This window comes from Phasianus colchicus, chromosome 11 (assembly GCF_987193195.1).
Source record: "Phasianus colchicus chromosome 11, bPhaCol1.hap1.1, whole genome shotgun sequence".
NCBI classification, from domain to species: Eukaryota; Metazoa; Chordata; class Aves; order Galliformes; family Phasianidae; genus Phasianus; species Phasianus colchicus.
Genome location: NC_143446.1, coordinates 1,647,806 through 1,661,632, shown reverse-complemented (window position 1 = coordinate 1,661,632; position 13,827 = coordinate 1,647,806). Strand labels below are relative to the sequence as shown.

At 58.9% G+C, this 13,827-nt stretch overlaps 3 protein-coding genes across 3 annotated transcripts; 1 reads left to right on the top strand and 2 right to left on the bottom strand.

Moving 5' to 3' along the window:
• Positions 1-675: 675 nt before the first annotated feature.
• On the bottom strand, positions 676-9,408 carry ZMYND10 (zinc finger MYND-type containing 10). Its single transcript, XM_031598573.2, has 12 exons — positions 9,210-9,408; positions 8,565-8,673; positions 7,438-7,554; positions 6,283-6,336; positions 6,040-6,192; positions 4,146-4,234; positions 3,751-3,851; positions 2,696-2,868; positions 2,368-2,493; positions 1,374-1,495; positions 1,128-1,253; positions 676-995 (listed from the first exon to the last, which is right to left on the bottom strand). Exons 1-12 carry the CDS (start codon positions 9,299-9,301, stop codon positions 911-913), a joined length of 1,347 nt encoding a protein of 448 aa, XP_031454433.2. The 5' UTR covers positions 9,302-9,408; the 3' UTR covers positions 676-910.
• Positions 8,132-12,207, bottom strand: NPRL2 (NPR2 like, GATOR1 complex subunit). The gene is made up of 12 exons (XM_031598574.2): positions 12,086-12,207; positions 11,731-11,822; positions 11,489-11,657; positions 11,081-11,189; positions 10,733-10,869; positions 10,425-10,522; positions 10,311-10,347; positions 10,119-10,212; positions 9,926-10,043; positions 9,692-9,834; positions 9,455-9,541; positions 8,132-8,673 (listed from the first exon to the last, which is right to left on the bottom strand). Exons 1-11 carry the CDS (start codon positions 12,155-12,157, stop codon positions 9,474-9,476), a joined length of 1,137 nt encoding a protein of 378 aa, XP_031454434.1. The 5' UTR covers positions 12,158-12,207; the 3' UTR covers positions 8,132-8,673; positions 9,455-9,473.
• Positions 12,208-12,351: 144 nt separating this feature from the next.
• On the top strand, positions 12,352-13,739 carry CYB561D2 (cytochrome b561 family member D2). Its single transcript, XM_031598572.2, has 3 exons — positions 12,352-12,494; positions 12,570-12,607; positions 12,676-13,739. The coding sequence occupies exons 1-3, from the start codon at positions 12,368-12,370 to the stop codon at positions 13,177-13,179; spliced, it is 669 nt and encodes a 222-aa protein (XP_031454432.1). The 5' UTR covers positions 12,352-12,367; the 3' UTR covers positions 13,180-13,739.
• The last annotated feature ends 88 nt before the right edge of the window (positions 13,740-13,827 follow it).

The window sequence follows — 13,827 nt, the reverse complement described above, 5'->3', positions numbered from 1 at the left end:
CCCAGCCCCACAGGCACGGGAACTGCGCCATGGCGAGACCGCCTGCCCCAAGACCACAGCTCCAGTGCCCCTGTAACTCCACCGACATCATCCTGGGTACCCTGGGACCACACAACACCCAGGGGATTGAGCCTCAGTGCTGAAGTCCCTTCAGCTGAAAGCAGAGGGGGAAGCACCAAAAAAATCCTACCCAGGCTATTCCTTTTCTCCCTACAGAAGTCCTCACAGCCCCAAGTTGCTGGAGCTCAAGGGGCATTTGGACACTGCCCACAGACATTAATATTTGGGTGGTGCAGTGTGGTGGCAGGCGTTGGACTTGGTGATCCCAGCAGGTCGCCTCTAGCTGGGGGTATTCTGTGATTCCTTTCTGCAGTCAGCTCTGTACCTACAGGCGGCAGCTAACAAAGCCCAAGGAGCACGCCTGCTCGCTCAGCTCCACGCTAACCACATCCTCTGCCTGCCCCCAACCCCGCTGCTCTAACAGTGGGAGGTGATGCTGAGCCCTTCTCGTCCCACTGGCTCGAGGAGCTTGAAGCGAGAGTGAGCCCATGCCTCGATGGCTTGGTTTGGCTTGGCCATTTTGATCCCTGCTTTCAACCTTTGGTCGCTCTTTTTTCAAGTTCTCCAGGCTTCCTGTTGTCGCACGGGGTAAAAAGCAACACACACAAACCTCTCCCTGGGTGTGAGGGAGGGGAGGAAGTGGTTTATTGTCTTCAAAGAGGAGACAAGAGGGGGAGCCGAGCCCCTGCAGGGTGCAGTAGGAGTGGGGGTGTTGTGTGGTGGTGACATGGAGGCTGAGCCCCATGAGGCTACCAGGGAGAAGGGCTGTGAGCCTGCCTGCGTGGTGCTACAGGGCTTTTCTCCAAGGAGAACCGGGCCTTGCCGTGCTGCAGGTCGGACCCTGTCCTGCTCACAGTGTGCCTGCAGTGCCTGACGCCTGGGCCAGCAGGTTGCAGGCAGTGCGGTGCTTCTGCCAGTGCTGAACCTGGCATGCCCTGTGGGGGGAGCCGCACATCAGGGCTGTGCCCTCTCTGCAGAGCCCAGGAGGATGCATCCCGTCCCTGGGGGCACTCATTAAGTTGCTGTAAGGCTCAGAGAATGGGCAGGGGGAGCTGCAGGTCCCTTACCGTGTGCAGTACCACTCATTCCTGCAGCGAGAGCACCGCTTGGCCGCCTCCACACCGCACACCCGGCACCGGGGTTTGTCGGGGGCGAGGGCCTCCAGCATGTCCAGACTGTATGTCTGTGCCCACCTGCAGTGGGACAGGAGGAGGACTGTGCACAAGGAAGGGGCAGCAAGCAGCACGCTGCCACAGCTCCAGCCCTGCTCCCTGGGACCCTGGTGACAATGGGCACGGAGTGGGGGACCTCACCTGCGTGCCTGGAGCTTCAGCTCTTCCTCAGTGGGGCTGAAGGCATGCTTCACCTGGTGCTTGGCGATGGCCTCCCACTTGCCCGTGTTCTTCTTGAGGATGTGGTCCCAGATGACAGGCACCTGGTGGGAGAGGCAGAGTGGGAGGTGGCAGCCAGAACAGGCAGGGACAGGAGAACAGCTAGCCTGGGGCACAGGGAGCAGAGGCAGTGCAGCACGTGCTTGTGGGTACACAGGGAACAGAGCCACTTGTCCAGCAAGGCAGCAAGCATTAGGTGAAATAGGCAAAACCCAGCTCCCAGGCAGAGCAGAGCCCACCATCCTCACGCTGTGTCAGCCAGGGCTGCGGCAGCAGCACGAACTCAGTGCTCTGCAGCCATTTGTCTGAGCAGATTTTTCCACCCATCACTTCCCCAAATATGAGCACCAAGGGAAGGGCTTGTTGCTGTGAAAGGGAAAGCACCAGCCAAGAGCAGCACGTGGAGAGGAGGATGCTGCTTCAAACAGCACTGATGACCCCGGCCAAGCAAAAATAGCCAGGCCTGGAAGGGGAGGAGGCTGCTTTGAGAGAAGTCAAATGGAAAAATAACTTTTCTCCATTTGGCTTTGTGACAAGGAATGAGTTCACTCTTGCTGGGTAGAGAGTGGAGTCCGTGTGAGTGCCTCCAGCTGGCTCCCCCTGCCTGTCCTTGGCACAGGCAGGAGCCACGCAAGCCCAAAGGCAGAGATGCAGAGAAGGTAGCAGCCTGGATGAGGTCTCCAGTGTGCACACTGCCTGCCTCTGCCCACTGACATGCCAGCAGTTGAACTGGGGCAGTGATCTGCCCTCTCTTTGCAAACAGTTTCCAGCAATGAGGGTGTCACAGTGGAATGGGTGCTTGGCTGCTCTTCTGAGGCACAACTTCTCCAGAGCAGGACTCGGCTGAAGGAAAAGGGGTAGGGAGTGACCAGGCTTAAAAGAGATCAGCAGGAGAAATGAAAGAAGTCACACATGCCTGCTCCAGAACAAGATCCTTTTTTGGGGGAGCTGGCTCTGTCACTGCCAGGTGGCTCAGAAATCTCTGCATCTCCACCAGGTTGGGCAGCTGGTCCAGGAGGACATCTGTCAGGAATGCACGGAGCTGCAGCCATGCAGGGAAAGAGCAAACAGAGAGAGGTCAGGACAAAGGAGCCAGAGCAGGGTTATGAGGCTTGAGGGCTCTGCATGTGCACAGGGCAAGCAGCACAGCATGAGCAGGGACTGTGGGGCACTGGCAGAGCAACTGATGGGAGTCCCAAGCACTGCACTGCTGCTCTCACACCACTGTCCTCTAGGAAGCCTACCTTAAGGAGCTGGCTCTTGTTGAAGCCATCGAAGTGGTACTTGTGCTGGCATTCCGGGCTGAGCAGGAGGTTGAGGAGGGCAAGCCACACCTGCCCATCAAGTTTAGTCATCTTCATCTGGTCTTCAGGGGGCACCACGTACCACGTGCCATTCTCAAACTTCTTGAACTTGCCTGAGGGACAAAAGAACACAGGGCTCCAGGGAGAGACAGAGCTGCCCCAGGAAACAGGGCTCAGGGGTTGGATGCTGCCTTTCATCTGCTTCCTCACCCAGGCTCAGGCAAACCCCTCTGCTTCTGCCTGCCCTGTGGCACAGCAGCTTTCTTGGTGCAGAGACGGTATTTTAGAGAGCACAAAAAGCATTAAGAACACATCTTAGAGTGATATGGTTGTGGCAGGAACCCTGATCCCTGTCACCCTCTGTACTTTGTCAAGACTGAAGAACACTGGTAGATGATGGGGGAACCCACACCATAGCAGCAGAGCTGCTGCAGAGGCATGTTTTGGAATGTCAGCACAGCCAGAACCCACTCTTCTGAGGTACTTCTACCGGTGAAAGCCAAAATTAGCACAACTATAACAGAAGTTACAGAACAAGCTAATGTGCTGCCCCGGGGAGTGAAGGAGGATGTAACCCTGCATCTGCACAGCCTGGAAATGCCTTTGCATTCTGTTTTTTTTCCAGTCCCTCCCTCAGGACCTTGGATCAAAGCTCCCTCTGACACTCCGAGCATGCATGCAGAGAGAAGGGATGCATTTCCTGGCCAGAGGAAGGAAAGCTCCCACATCCAGCTGGGTTCCTCAGCACGCATGGAGCCATGTGTTTCCCAGCATCTCTTCCTCCCTTGCCTATAGTGTGAGCTCCTGCTGAGATGCTTTCCCCTCATAGGGCTGCAGTGGATTGTGCCATTTCCCACTGCACTGCTTCTCAGAGGGATGCAAGGAGGAAGGGGGGGATGCACCTGGCTGCAGAGGTGTGGGGCTGCGGGGGCTCCTGCAGAAGAGCTATCAGTAGGTGCACGTCCCAGCAAGGCTGCACAGGGCACGATCCATACCTGCTTCATGGCAGCTCCACGGGCAGTGCTCCACCAGCTCGACCAGGAGGCAGGGCAGGTTGTGGGTGTTCAGCATCCGTGTCAGCGCACTCAGGGGCAAACTGGAGGTTTAACAGAAAGGGGGAGATGGTGCTCTCAAGCAAATACCAAAAGGATACAAGCTCTCCCTGAGGCAACTGGGAGAGACGGGAGAAAAACAATGACAGTAAGAGCAGCTCCGTTTCCCACTGAGTGCCACAGAGTAGGGTGGAGTGCTGTTGTGTTTGCCCTCCGGGACAGTGCCACTGCTGCTGCAGCCAGCTGCAGGAGGGGTCCAGAAGCAGAGCTGGGCTGAGAATCCTCAGGAGCCTCAAACAGCACTTGGGGCCCATTCTCTGCCATGCCTGGGCACCTACCTGCCCACCTGGTCAGTGATGAACCGCAGCACGGACAGTGCTTTTAGGGAAATCTCAAACTCCATCATCTCTGCCTGCTTCTGTAGCTCCTGTGGAGGGGGGTAAGCACAGTTGGGAGTTGAGGCCCTGTTTCCCAAGAGCAACAAAGAGGCATCTCGTTGGCTGCACATCAGCAACCACAGATTGGGGAGGAAACCAAACCCCTGCAAAACAAACTCCAGTCCTCATCTGGACTGCAGCAGCACTGCCTGTTTGCCAGGGCAGGGACAGCAGTGCCTACAGCCTCTCTAGTGCATCCCTTCTGCCCCTGTCCCTTACAGGCATCTTCTCTGGCATTGCCTTGTGTCCCTGCAGACAGGTGAGGTTGGGGAGGGGGAATCTTTATGACCAACAGGAGGAGGAGAAACTTGGCCATGGCACAGCAGCAGTTCTTGACCTGCCTCTCTGGCTCTGCCTCTCCCCTCCAGCTTATGGCCAGCCAAAATCCCTCCCAGTGTTATGCCAGCCCCCAGCTAGGCCATTTGGTCTCCAGGCAGCGTGTGCACAGCTTCCATCCTCCAGACACCCTGTGTGAGGCCTGCTCCTCCTCTCCAGTCCAGACAAGCTCATCAGCTTACGGCTTTGCATGCAGAGCTGACCCCAGCAGCTCCTATCTTAAGCCATTTGTGTTCCTATAAAGTACCCATGCAACAACTTCCTTCTAAATTCCTATAGTGAGACTTCTCCCTGCTTTCCCCACGCCAGTGCCCCATGTGGGAGTGCTCATGAGGCTGCATGAAGGAGCCCTGCTTCTCTATGGCTCCTGCTGGTAGCTGGACCTCATCTCTGCCACTGTAACACAGGGACTGTCCATGCTTTGGGATGCTCCAGGTTTACCACAGCACACGGCCCTGCAGCACAGGAGAGGGCAGAAGCTGCTTTTTAATGTGGAGTCATTGTATGTTAAGTCAGGAGGGGCCGGGATGAATTGCGGGAAGCCAGGCTTCTTGTGCAGCCAGTGCTTTTCAGAGCCCTACTATCTTGAAAGGATCATTTTTCCCCAAGTCATCTCAAAAGCACACACTGAAAGCACCCTGCCCCAAGCTGGGAAAACATTTCCTGGAAAAAAAATCCCTATTGTGCTCAGGAACTTTTCACTTCCTCCCCCTTTCTGGCAGAGGAACACGTGCTTAGGCAGCAAACCAAAGGATGGATACAGAAGGAGGCACTGCCAAGTATACAGGCTATTGCTTTAAGTCCATTTCTTCAGACATTCCTCACGATCTACAGAGTTTTGGGAGAAAAATTTAGGTGCTGAGAAGTAAAATGGGCTCCCACAGCAGAAACATGAGCACAGCTGCCCTGGTACACCCGAGCAGGAACAGCCTGCGCTCACTGCACACCAGCGCTAACAGGAGGAATTGCTTAGAGGACTGAGGAAGTAGGTTGGAAATGCATTAGGGCAACTCCCAGTTATATCATACATAGATAGATGCAGGGATCACTTTCATGGTTAACCCTGGCTGGCTACATTGGCAGCCTGAGCTCAGGTGGTTTCACAAGCTCCATGGAGATGTAATCACACCATTCTAGCAAATGGGCCAACCCCCTGCATTCATTCCTTAGCCTTATTATCAGCTCTCCAGGGTTCCCCCAGCTCAAAATCTGTCTTGCAGGGAGCCTCAAGCTGGCACTGCAATGAGACAGGGAGGAAGCACAGCTGCAGGGTGGAGGGAGCAGCAGGCAGCTGAGCTGAGCACAGAGCATTGCTAACACCAGGCTGCCACAAGAAGGGCAGGAGGTGCTGGTGCTGCAGCCAAGGTGTTCTCCGTAAGACAGACCCTCTGTGCCTCCTTAGGCTGCCCACTGCCTCCGCCACACGTCCCCAACAAGCCACTAGTGCTACTTTGCTCACCTGCATGGACAAAGGACTGGCCAACTCCTCGGGACGGAGTTCCTGCTGGGTCACTGCCTGTCCACTGGCACTTCGAGCTGCGAGCAGGGTCAATTTTCGGTGGCAGTAATCAATTAAATCCAGAATGTTGTCCTCTGCTGACTCACAGATCTCCTTTGCGATAACAAGACGTTCAGAGATTCACAGTCAGTCCCCCATAGCCTGCATGCCTTTATGCTAAAGAAAGCTGAACATGCTGCTTACCTTGTGAAAAAACACCGTCTCCAGGAGGTTGATGATGGAGGCTTCGTGATGCAGCTGAGGGGAGAAAACAGCAGGAGGCAGCTGGTGGGTGGTGGGAATGGAGCATGGGGCTCTTCACCTCCAAAGCAGCTCCTGTGGCCAAAAGGCAGCATAGACAGCTTGTCCCGAGTCTGAGATCCTGTGAGGTTGCTCTGCGGCAATGTTGCAGATACACAGCTGTCAAGGGAAAACACCACCTTTCCCCAGCAAGATGTTGCTCTGATTGAAAATTGGCTAAAACTCCTGAGCTTTGGGTTAGATTTGTCTTAGCTCCAGGGTAGCATCCCTCTAGAGAGAAGCAGTTTCTGAATCACTCTCCTGACAGGTCTGGCCCAAGGGACTGCTGCTCTCAGTAAGAAAAAAGCTATTTACTCTTTTTAGCTTGGAGGCACTTAAGCTGTGGTTAAAACACTGAAGAAAAACAGTGCTCAAAGAGGGGCAGTTACCCCTGGGGCATTGCTGCCTGGGATCAGGGATGGGAACTTCAAACCTTCAGTGCTCCCTAAAAAGGTTTGGTGCCTCTCCAAGAAGGGTGGTGTGAGATTAGGCAGATCCAGGGCACTTCTCGTCTGGTTTTCCAGGCACTGAGGAGCTGCTCCTGATTGCAGGAAAGGCAGGGACATAACAGGGTCTGTCAAAATCCCCAAGGCTGTGTTAGACTTTAGCAGACAAAGCACAATCCTGCAGGGAAATTATCCAACAGGTACAGACCCTGTTGTCCACAGCAGCATCTCAGCCTGCTGAGAGGTAAAATCACAGCTCTGAGAACTTCAGTGCGAGTCATATTTTTAAAGGTAGTGGTGTCTGCCCAATTTCCAGCCAATGAACTGATTCTGCAGTTTACTCAGCTCTTCTGCAGCTCCAGGAGATGGGCAATTCTCCCATTCCTGTTCCTGTCACAATGCATATCCAGCACCACATTTCAGAGCTGGCAGGGTGACCCAAGCACCCACACGGGTTTCTGAGGAACATGACGAAAGGCTGAGGCCATCACGTGGCGGAGCACCAGCTGAGCACTCTGCCACCAGCCCTCACTGCCTGCCCGAGTGCTTTGATGCTCCCCAGGACTGCCCCATTGCATGCCCAGCTCCTGTCCCTGCTGCCCCCTCCACTCACCACCACGTAGATGGGGAAGGTGCTGCGTGGGTGGAAATCCTCGAGCCGGCACAGCACGGGAAAAACCTTGTGCTTCCAGACCTCCGCTGAGATCAGCTCTCCGATGAGAACAGGAATCTGGACAGGAGCACAGCCTTTCAGACCCACGTGAGGCAGAGGACCAGGCTGGTGCACAGCACCCCATGGCTGTTTTGTTCCTGAGGCACGTGGCACAGGACCAATTTACTTTCTTATACAACCAGTTTTCGAGCCTTCCCTTCACAGATGCTGTGTGTCCAGCAAGTGAAGAGCAACACATCTCCATTGCAGTGCACAAGCAGGAAAGCTGTGACAGCAAAGGGCTCAGGCAAATCTACTCTTTCCCAATACAACAATCACATTTGAAAGAACAGCAGTTTTATCACCTGTGTTCAATAACACAGATTTTGGAGTTGTCCTGAGGAGGATGGCATCTGAAATCAACAGCTTTCTACTGAGTCTCTGGCCTCAGAGATCAGAGGAGGGCAGGGAGTGCTGCTAGGGTTATGACGGGGAAGATATGCCCAAGGACCAGGCAGAGACAGGACCCCAGATGTCCCCGAGCAGCCCAGACCATGCTGGGGCTGAGCCCTCCCAGGTACGGGACAGAGAGCTGCAATCAGAAGGGTTATGGCAAACATTGTCCAGGGAGGGATCAGAGACCAATAAGCAGGAATACCACAGCTTGGCTTTTAATGTTTTTTGAAAAGCAACAATGGCAAACCACCAGTCCGACATCTTCGCCAGCAGATTCTTCACCATCCACAGTTTGTTCCAAAATCAGATGCAGCTGGAGGCTGAGAGCCTGGCACAAGGCCCTCTGTCACACCCACCCGCTACCTGCAGTACACCCCGTCCCTCCTGACTGCGCAGTTCATGGCTTTGTCACAAAGAAGAAACCCAGTGAGAAGTATCAGGGCCACAATGCTTGTGAAGGGCAAATCGTGGGCACCCTCACTGCTCAGATGGGAGAAGCCCAGCTCCTGCAGCCCGGCCCAAGAGGAAGCAGGGTGCCCACCGGTGCATATTCCCCTGAGCAGGACCAAGCCAAGAGATGAGGCTGGGCAGCAGGGCCTGGGCTTGGCAGAGTTGGTTGCCCCTGTGCTCACCTTGGCGTGGGTGACGAGCAGCTCAATGAGGAGCTGCTCCTGGCCGGCAGAGGCACTCAGGATGGCGTGCATGTTCAGCTTCTCCACACACTCATGCTGCTGAAGCCACCTGCAGGACAGCCAGGTCGCCCTGAGTGCCCCTGCTCACCCCGCAGTCCCACACAGACCCTCGGGGAGCCACAAAATGCCCCTTCCACCCCCCAACATGAGGGCAAACCTCACATTTACACCTCCAATCCACAGGGCCCTCTGGGTCTGCCATGACACCGCCTCGTACCCCATCCCAGCCTTGTGGAGACCCTAAACCCACCTCCCGTCATGGGAGATACCTCAAATGTCAGCTCCTCATGCTCTAACCCCCCATACCTTCTGGGTGCCCCCACTACCTGGGGCCCCTCCTTACCCCCTCCAAGGCCCTCTGGTGACCGCAAACCACCACCTCCTGTGAGGGAATCCTCAGATATTCCCCTCCCCACCCCCGGCACCGTGCCCCGTCCCTCCCGGCCCGCTTCCCCTCCTCACCCCACATCCTCTGGGAAGCCCCCCATCACCTCAGGAGGGGGACATCTCAAACTGATACCCCCGCCCCCCTTTTCTCTTCCAGGCCCCGTGTGGCCGCCCCCGAGCCGGGCCCGCTCCCCGCACCCTTTCCCGCCGGCGTCCCGCAGCTCGGTGCCACGCAAGGCCCGCACCAGCGCCTCGGCCTCGGCGGGCGACAGCGGCTCCGCAGCGGCCATGGCGTCGTGGCGTTGCTATGGCTACGGGAGCGGCCGCCAGCGCCGCCTTTGCGGCAGAGCCTCTGGCGCCCCCTGGCGGCGCGGAGGAGTGCCAGCGGGCTGCGGTACGCGTGGGGGCGGGCGGGGGCACGCGGGGACACACGCGGCGCGCACCCCGGCCGGGCCGGCTCCGTCACTTCCAGCACACGATGATGTTCGGGTCGTTCTCCAGGCGCTCATCCAGCTCCTTGTAACTCATGCCTAGGGTGAAAAGAGGGTGCTGGTTGCCGAGGGCTGCATGCCCCCCTCCCTCCTAACACCTGCCTGAGCATCTCTGCCCCCACGTTTGGGACTCTCCAAACACACGTGGTTTGGGAGCTCGCAGGGGGCGAGGCAGGGTGGCTCACTCACCCGTCTTGCAGCAGATCTCATCATAGCTGTGGCACCCTGTGTAGAGCCGGGCCGGGAGGCTACGTTCGTCCTGTGCCACCTTCACCGGGTACTTCTGCAGCCGCCGGATGAGCCCCTTCATCAGCCCGAACTGGATGAGCCTCCTGGGGGTGAGCGTGACACTGAGCCCTCAGACAGCTCCCCGCTCCTCCTCCTCAGCATTCCCCATCTGCCCCCACCACCCAGGGCTCGCACCTCTCGTCCACGCGCTGCAGCTGCAGGGTGTAGCGGGAGATGAGGTCCCGCACTGTGGTACCAGGGCTGAGGCCGCAGTACAGCTGGAAGACATCACGGAGGCTGGCTCGCTTGTGTCCTGTGGGGATGTGCTGCTGTCAGCCCCCATGGGCACGTTCCCAAGTGTTCAGAGCTTAGCACAGTTGTAGCACACCTGGCTTGGTGACATAGGACAGGCACTCCTCCTGGAGGCACTTGTCATCCACCACGTCCTGGACCTTTGGTGTGGTGCAGTACACATTGGAGTACTGAGGAGCAAGTGACAAGTGGCTTGGCTTCACCGTGGCTCTGGGGAGTCGGCGGGTGCCCCCAGCACAGCCTCCCCACAGCACAGCCACCAGCTCACCTGGAGTATGGAGACGAGTGTGACAACCCCATAGTACCTGCAGGGCAAGGGGAAAGGTGAGAGGAGCAGAGGTCCCCCGCCTTGGGCAGCCCCCACCACCCTGACTGCACTCACAGGAGGTTCTGCACGGCGATGCGCACCAAGTTCAGCTCCACATCTGCTTCAGCAGAAATCTTCTGAACGTGCCGAAACCCATCAATGTATGGCAGGATCTGAGAGTGGGGAGGCAGGAGGAGATGGGGAGTGAAACAGCAAAATAATGAGCCATCCATGTCAGCAGCCTGCTACCTGTGATACCCCACTGCATACCGGGCGAATGGGTCACCTGCAGCCCCAACACAAAGTGGGAAGCACTGAACTATGCTGGGGATCATGAGAAGCTCTGGGGCAGCTCCCATCCCAAGCACCCTCTCTGCACACACCTGCTGTGTGGTGAGGTCCCACTGGGAGTTGAAGAAGTCATCCTTGTTCTGGGTGAAGACAGGCACATCGTACTCCTGCACGATGGGGGGGTCTGGCCGCTGTTCAATCACTTTCAGGTGGATGGTGTTTGACTCATCTGGAGGGAAGATGAATTTCAGTTCCAAGAGACATCTCTGGAGCTTGCCATCAGTAGCCCCAGAACATCTGGAAGCCACATGAATGGAGGATTTCTGGCCAAAACTCCATTCCTATGAGCCAAGCTGGCTCAGGCAGGCTCCGGCTGTGAGGACAAAGTGTCAGGGGCAGCGGCCCCCAGCCCCGCTCTGCCCTTTCTGCCCAGTACCTACCTATGGGCAGGGTGCACTTTCCTTTAGCATTCAGCTCCTCCAGCAGGATGGTCATAATAGGCACCAGCTTCTGTTTACTCTCTTTATTAGAGATGAAACCGCTTTCCAGCTAGAGAAGGGAGAAAATTGAGCCAGCTCCTCCTGGGGGGGGAGGAGCAAGAAGCAAAAAGCTTTCAGGGACCTTCACAACCACTTAGTCCAAGCATCCGACCTCTTCAGGGATAACCACAAGCTACAGCACATTACTGAGGGCATTGCCCAAATGCCTCATGAACACAGACGGGCCATGGGACACCAGCCGGCCCTCTGGGAAGCCTGTTGCATTGCCTGACCGCTCTCACAGCCCGGCAACTTTCCCTACTGCCCAGCCCGACCCTCCCCACTCAGCACAGCCAAAGGCCGGCGCACCTCCAGTGTGGTGAGGTACCCCGCCAGCTTCTTGACGATGGGCTCCAGCGCGCAGGCCTTGGCTCGCGCGTCACAGACGAAGCCAAGGTTGAAGAGCAGGGCGTTGCGGCTGTACTTCTTGTGCTCGATGCACACCGGGCAGCCGATCAGCTTCTTCTCCATGGCAGTGCTGCGGGAGGACAGGGGCCGTGCCCAGTGCCGGGGCTGCGGGCGGCACCCGCTTCCCTCACAGCGGCACTCACACAGTGATGAGCTTGTTCTGCAGCTCGGGCTTGGTGATCACATACACCTGCACGGTGTCGAACAGCTCCCGCGAGATGAAGTCCTCGGGCACCTGCAGGAGAGGTGGGCTGCGGGAGGCAGAACCGACGGGTCCCGGTACCACCGCTACCCGGTACCACTGCTGCCACTGCTACCCGGTACCACCGCTACCCGGTACCACTGCACCCGGTACCAGTTTCCCCGGCGCCGTTTCCCCGCGGCACCCGAGCCCATCCAGCAGCAGTCACGCACCCACCGCCGCCTCCCCATCCCCGTTCCCCATCCCGTCGTTCCCCCCCGCCGGCAGCCAGCCTCAGGCCGCGTCCCCCCCCGCACCTGGTAGGTGATTTTGGGCCCGAGCGTGGGGTGGAACTCGCTGAAAAACACGCACTCGATGCGGCCCCCCATGGCGGCCCCGCTGCGGCAGCCGGCCGGCCGCAGCGCGCATGCGCCCGCCTCCTCCCCCGCCCCATCGGGGGCGGGCTCTCTCCTTGAACGACACCCCGTCGACCACTCAGCGAACGCGAGGCGCGGTGGGGGCGGGGTCGTCGGAGCCGAGCGGCGGCCCCGTCGCCCAATCGCCGCGCGCGCTTCGCCTTCCCGTCTCCCGGCGCCAGCATGGCGCTGACGGCCGAAAGCGAGTCGCGGCTCTTCCGTTCGCTGCGCGCCGCCGCCGGCGCGGCCGCGCACGCCGCGGCGCTGGGGCTGCCCGCCGGAGTGGCCGTGCTGGCGCGGCCCGGCTCCAGTGAGTGCGGGACGGCGGGGCCGGGCGGGCGGGCGGGCGGTAGCGCGGCAGCGCTGACGGGCGCTTCCTTTGCAGGCCTGTTCTCCTGGCACCCGCTGCTGATGGCGCTGGCGGTGAGTCCCGGGCCGCGGGGCGGGGGCCGGGCCCCGGGGCTCCGCCGACCCCCTCGCTCCGCCCGCAGGTGTCGCTGCTGATGACCGAGGCGCTGCTCGTGTTCTCGCCGGAGGCCTCACCGCTGCGCGGGCTGTCCCGCAAGGCCAAGGCGCGGGCGCACTGGGTGCTGCAGGCGCTGGCGGTGCTGTGCGCGGCGCTGGGGCTGGGGCTGGTGGCCTACAACAAGCACCTGCACGGCACCGGGCACCTGCGCACCTGGCACGGCCGCACCGGGCTGCTGACCGTGCTGTACTTCGCCGCGCAGAGCCTCGGCGGGCTGCTGCTGCTCTACCCCAAGCTGGCGGGCTGCTGGCCGCCGGGCAAGCTGCGGCTGTACCACGCCACGGCCGGGCTGGTGGGGTACCTGCTGGGCTGCGCCAGCCTGATGCTGGGCATGTGCTCACTGTGGTTCACCGCTGCCGCCCGAGGGGCCGCCTGGTACCTGGCCATGCTGTGCCCCGTGCTCACCAGCCTGGTGGTGATGAACCAGGTGAGCAACGCCTACCTGTACCGCAAGCGGAGCCAGCACTGAGCGCGCCGCCCCGGATGCTCTGCAGCTCCTTCATCCCAGACGGACCGTGGTGGCTGCGGGGCGCATCGCAGCTCCAGTGACACCGCTGGTCCCCAGCACAGGGAGTGGGAGAGCTGGGGGGTCCCGCTCCGTCCCCTTCCTTTTCATCCACGCACAAATCCCTGTGCCACGGGGCTAATGGTGGCAAGGTTACGGCCCGTCGGGCACCAGGGGGTGTTTTGCAGCCTGCAGAGGCCCGGTTCATCCCTCTGAGGAGTGCAGAGAATGGTACGAGCACAGGAGAAACCTCAGCAGACGCCTGCGTGGGTGCCCATCCTCAACATTGTGAAGGGAGCAGGCTTCATGGAGCAGTGACCCTGGAAGGAATCACAGCTCCTCTCCTCCCGCAGCAGCCGCCTCTCCAGCCCCAGTGGAGTGGGGCTCGATGGACTGCGCTGCGGTGGCCCCAGGGCTGCTCCCTGTTGTGCTCCTGGCAGGGCCAGAGAGCTGGGAACAGCACCCAAGCTGGGAAAATCCTCTGTATCCAGAGCTTTTATTCAATAAAGATTCAGGCAGCTACAGCACAGCACAGCCTCCTTACTGCCCTGGGGGCTTTTGGCCCCACATAGGGAAGGGGACACCTTGGAGCCACAGAGAAGCGGTTGAAAA

Bases quoted from the DNA above. Each gene is read 5' to 3' on its own strand.
- ZMYND10 (XM_031598573.2), bottom strand. From the start codon at position 9,301: ATGGCCGCTGCGGAGCCGCTGTCGCCCGCCGAGGCCGAGGCGCTGGTG. The intron at 7,555-8,564 runs GTGAGCACAGGG...GCTCCTGTCCAG, and splicing joins TGCTCGTCACCCACGCCAAG to ATTCCTGTTCTCATCGGAGA. The intron at 2,494-2,695 runs GTAGGCTTCCTA...GCATGGCTGCAG, and splicing joins ACAAGAGCCAGCTCCTTAAG to CTCCGTGCATTCCTGACAGA.
- NPRL2 (XM_031598574.2), bottom strand. From the start codon at position 12,157: ATGGGGGGCCGCATCGAGTGCGTGTTTTTCAGCGAGTTCCACCCCACG. The intron at 11,823-12,085 runs GTGCGGGGGGGG...CCTCTCCTGCAG, and splicing joins GGCCCAAAATCACCTACCAG to GTGCCCGAGGACTTCATCTC. The intron at 10,213-10,310 runs GTGAGCTGGTGG...CTTGCTCCTCAG, and splicing joins CACTCGTCTCCATACTCCAG to TACTCCAATGTGTACTGCAC.
- CYB561D2 (XM_031598572.2), top strand. From the start codon at position 12,368: ATGGCGCTGACGGCCGAAAGCGAGTCGCGGCTCTTCCGTTCGCTGCGC. The intron at 12,495-12,569 runs GTGAGTGCGGGA...CTTCCTTTGCAG, and splicing joins GCTGGCGCGGCCCGGCTCCA to GCCTGTTCTCCTGGCACCCG. The intron at 12,608-12,675 runs GTGAGTCCCGGG...CTCCGCCCGCAG, and splicing joins CGCTGCTGATGGCGCTGGCG to GTGTCGCTGCTGATGACCGA.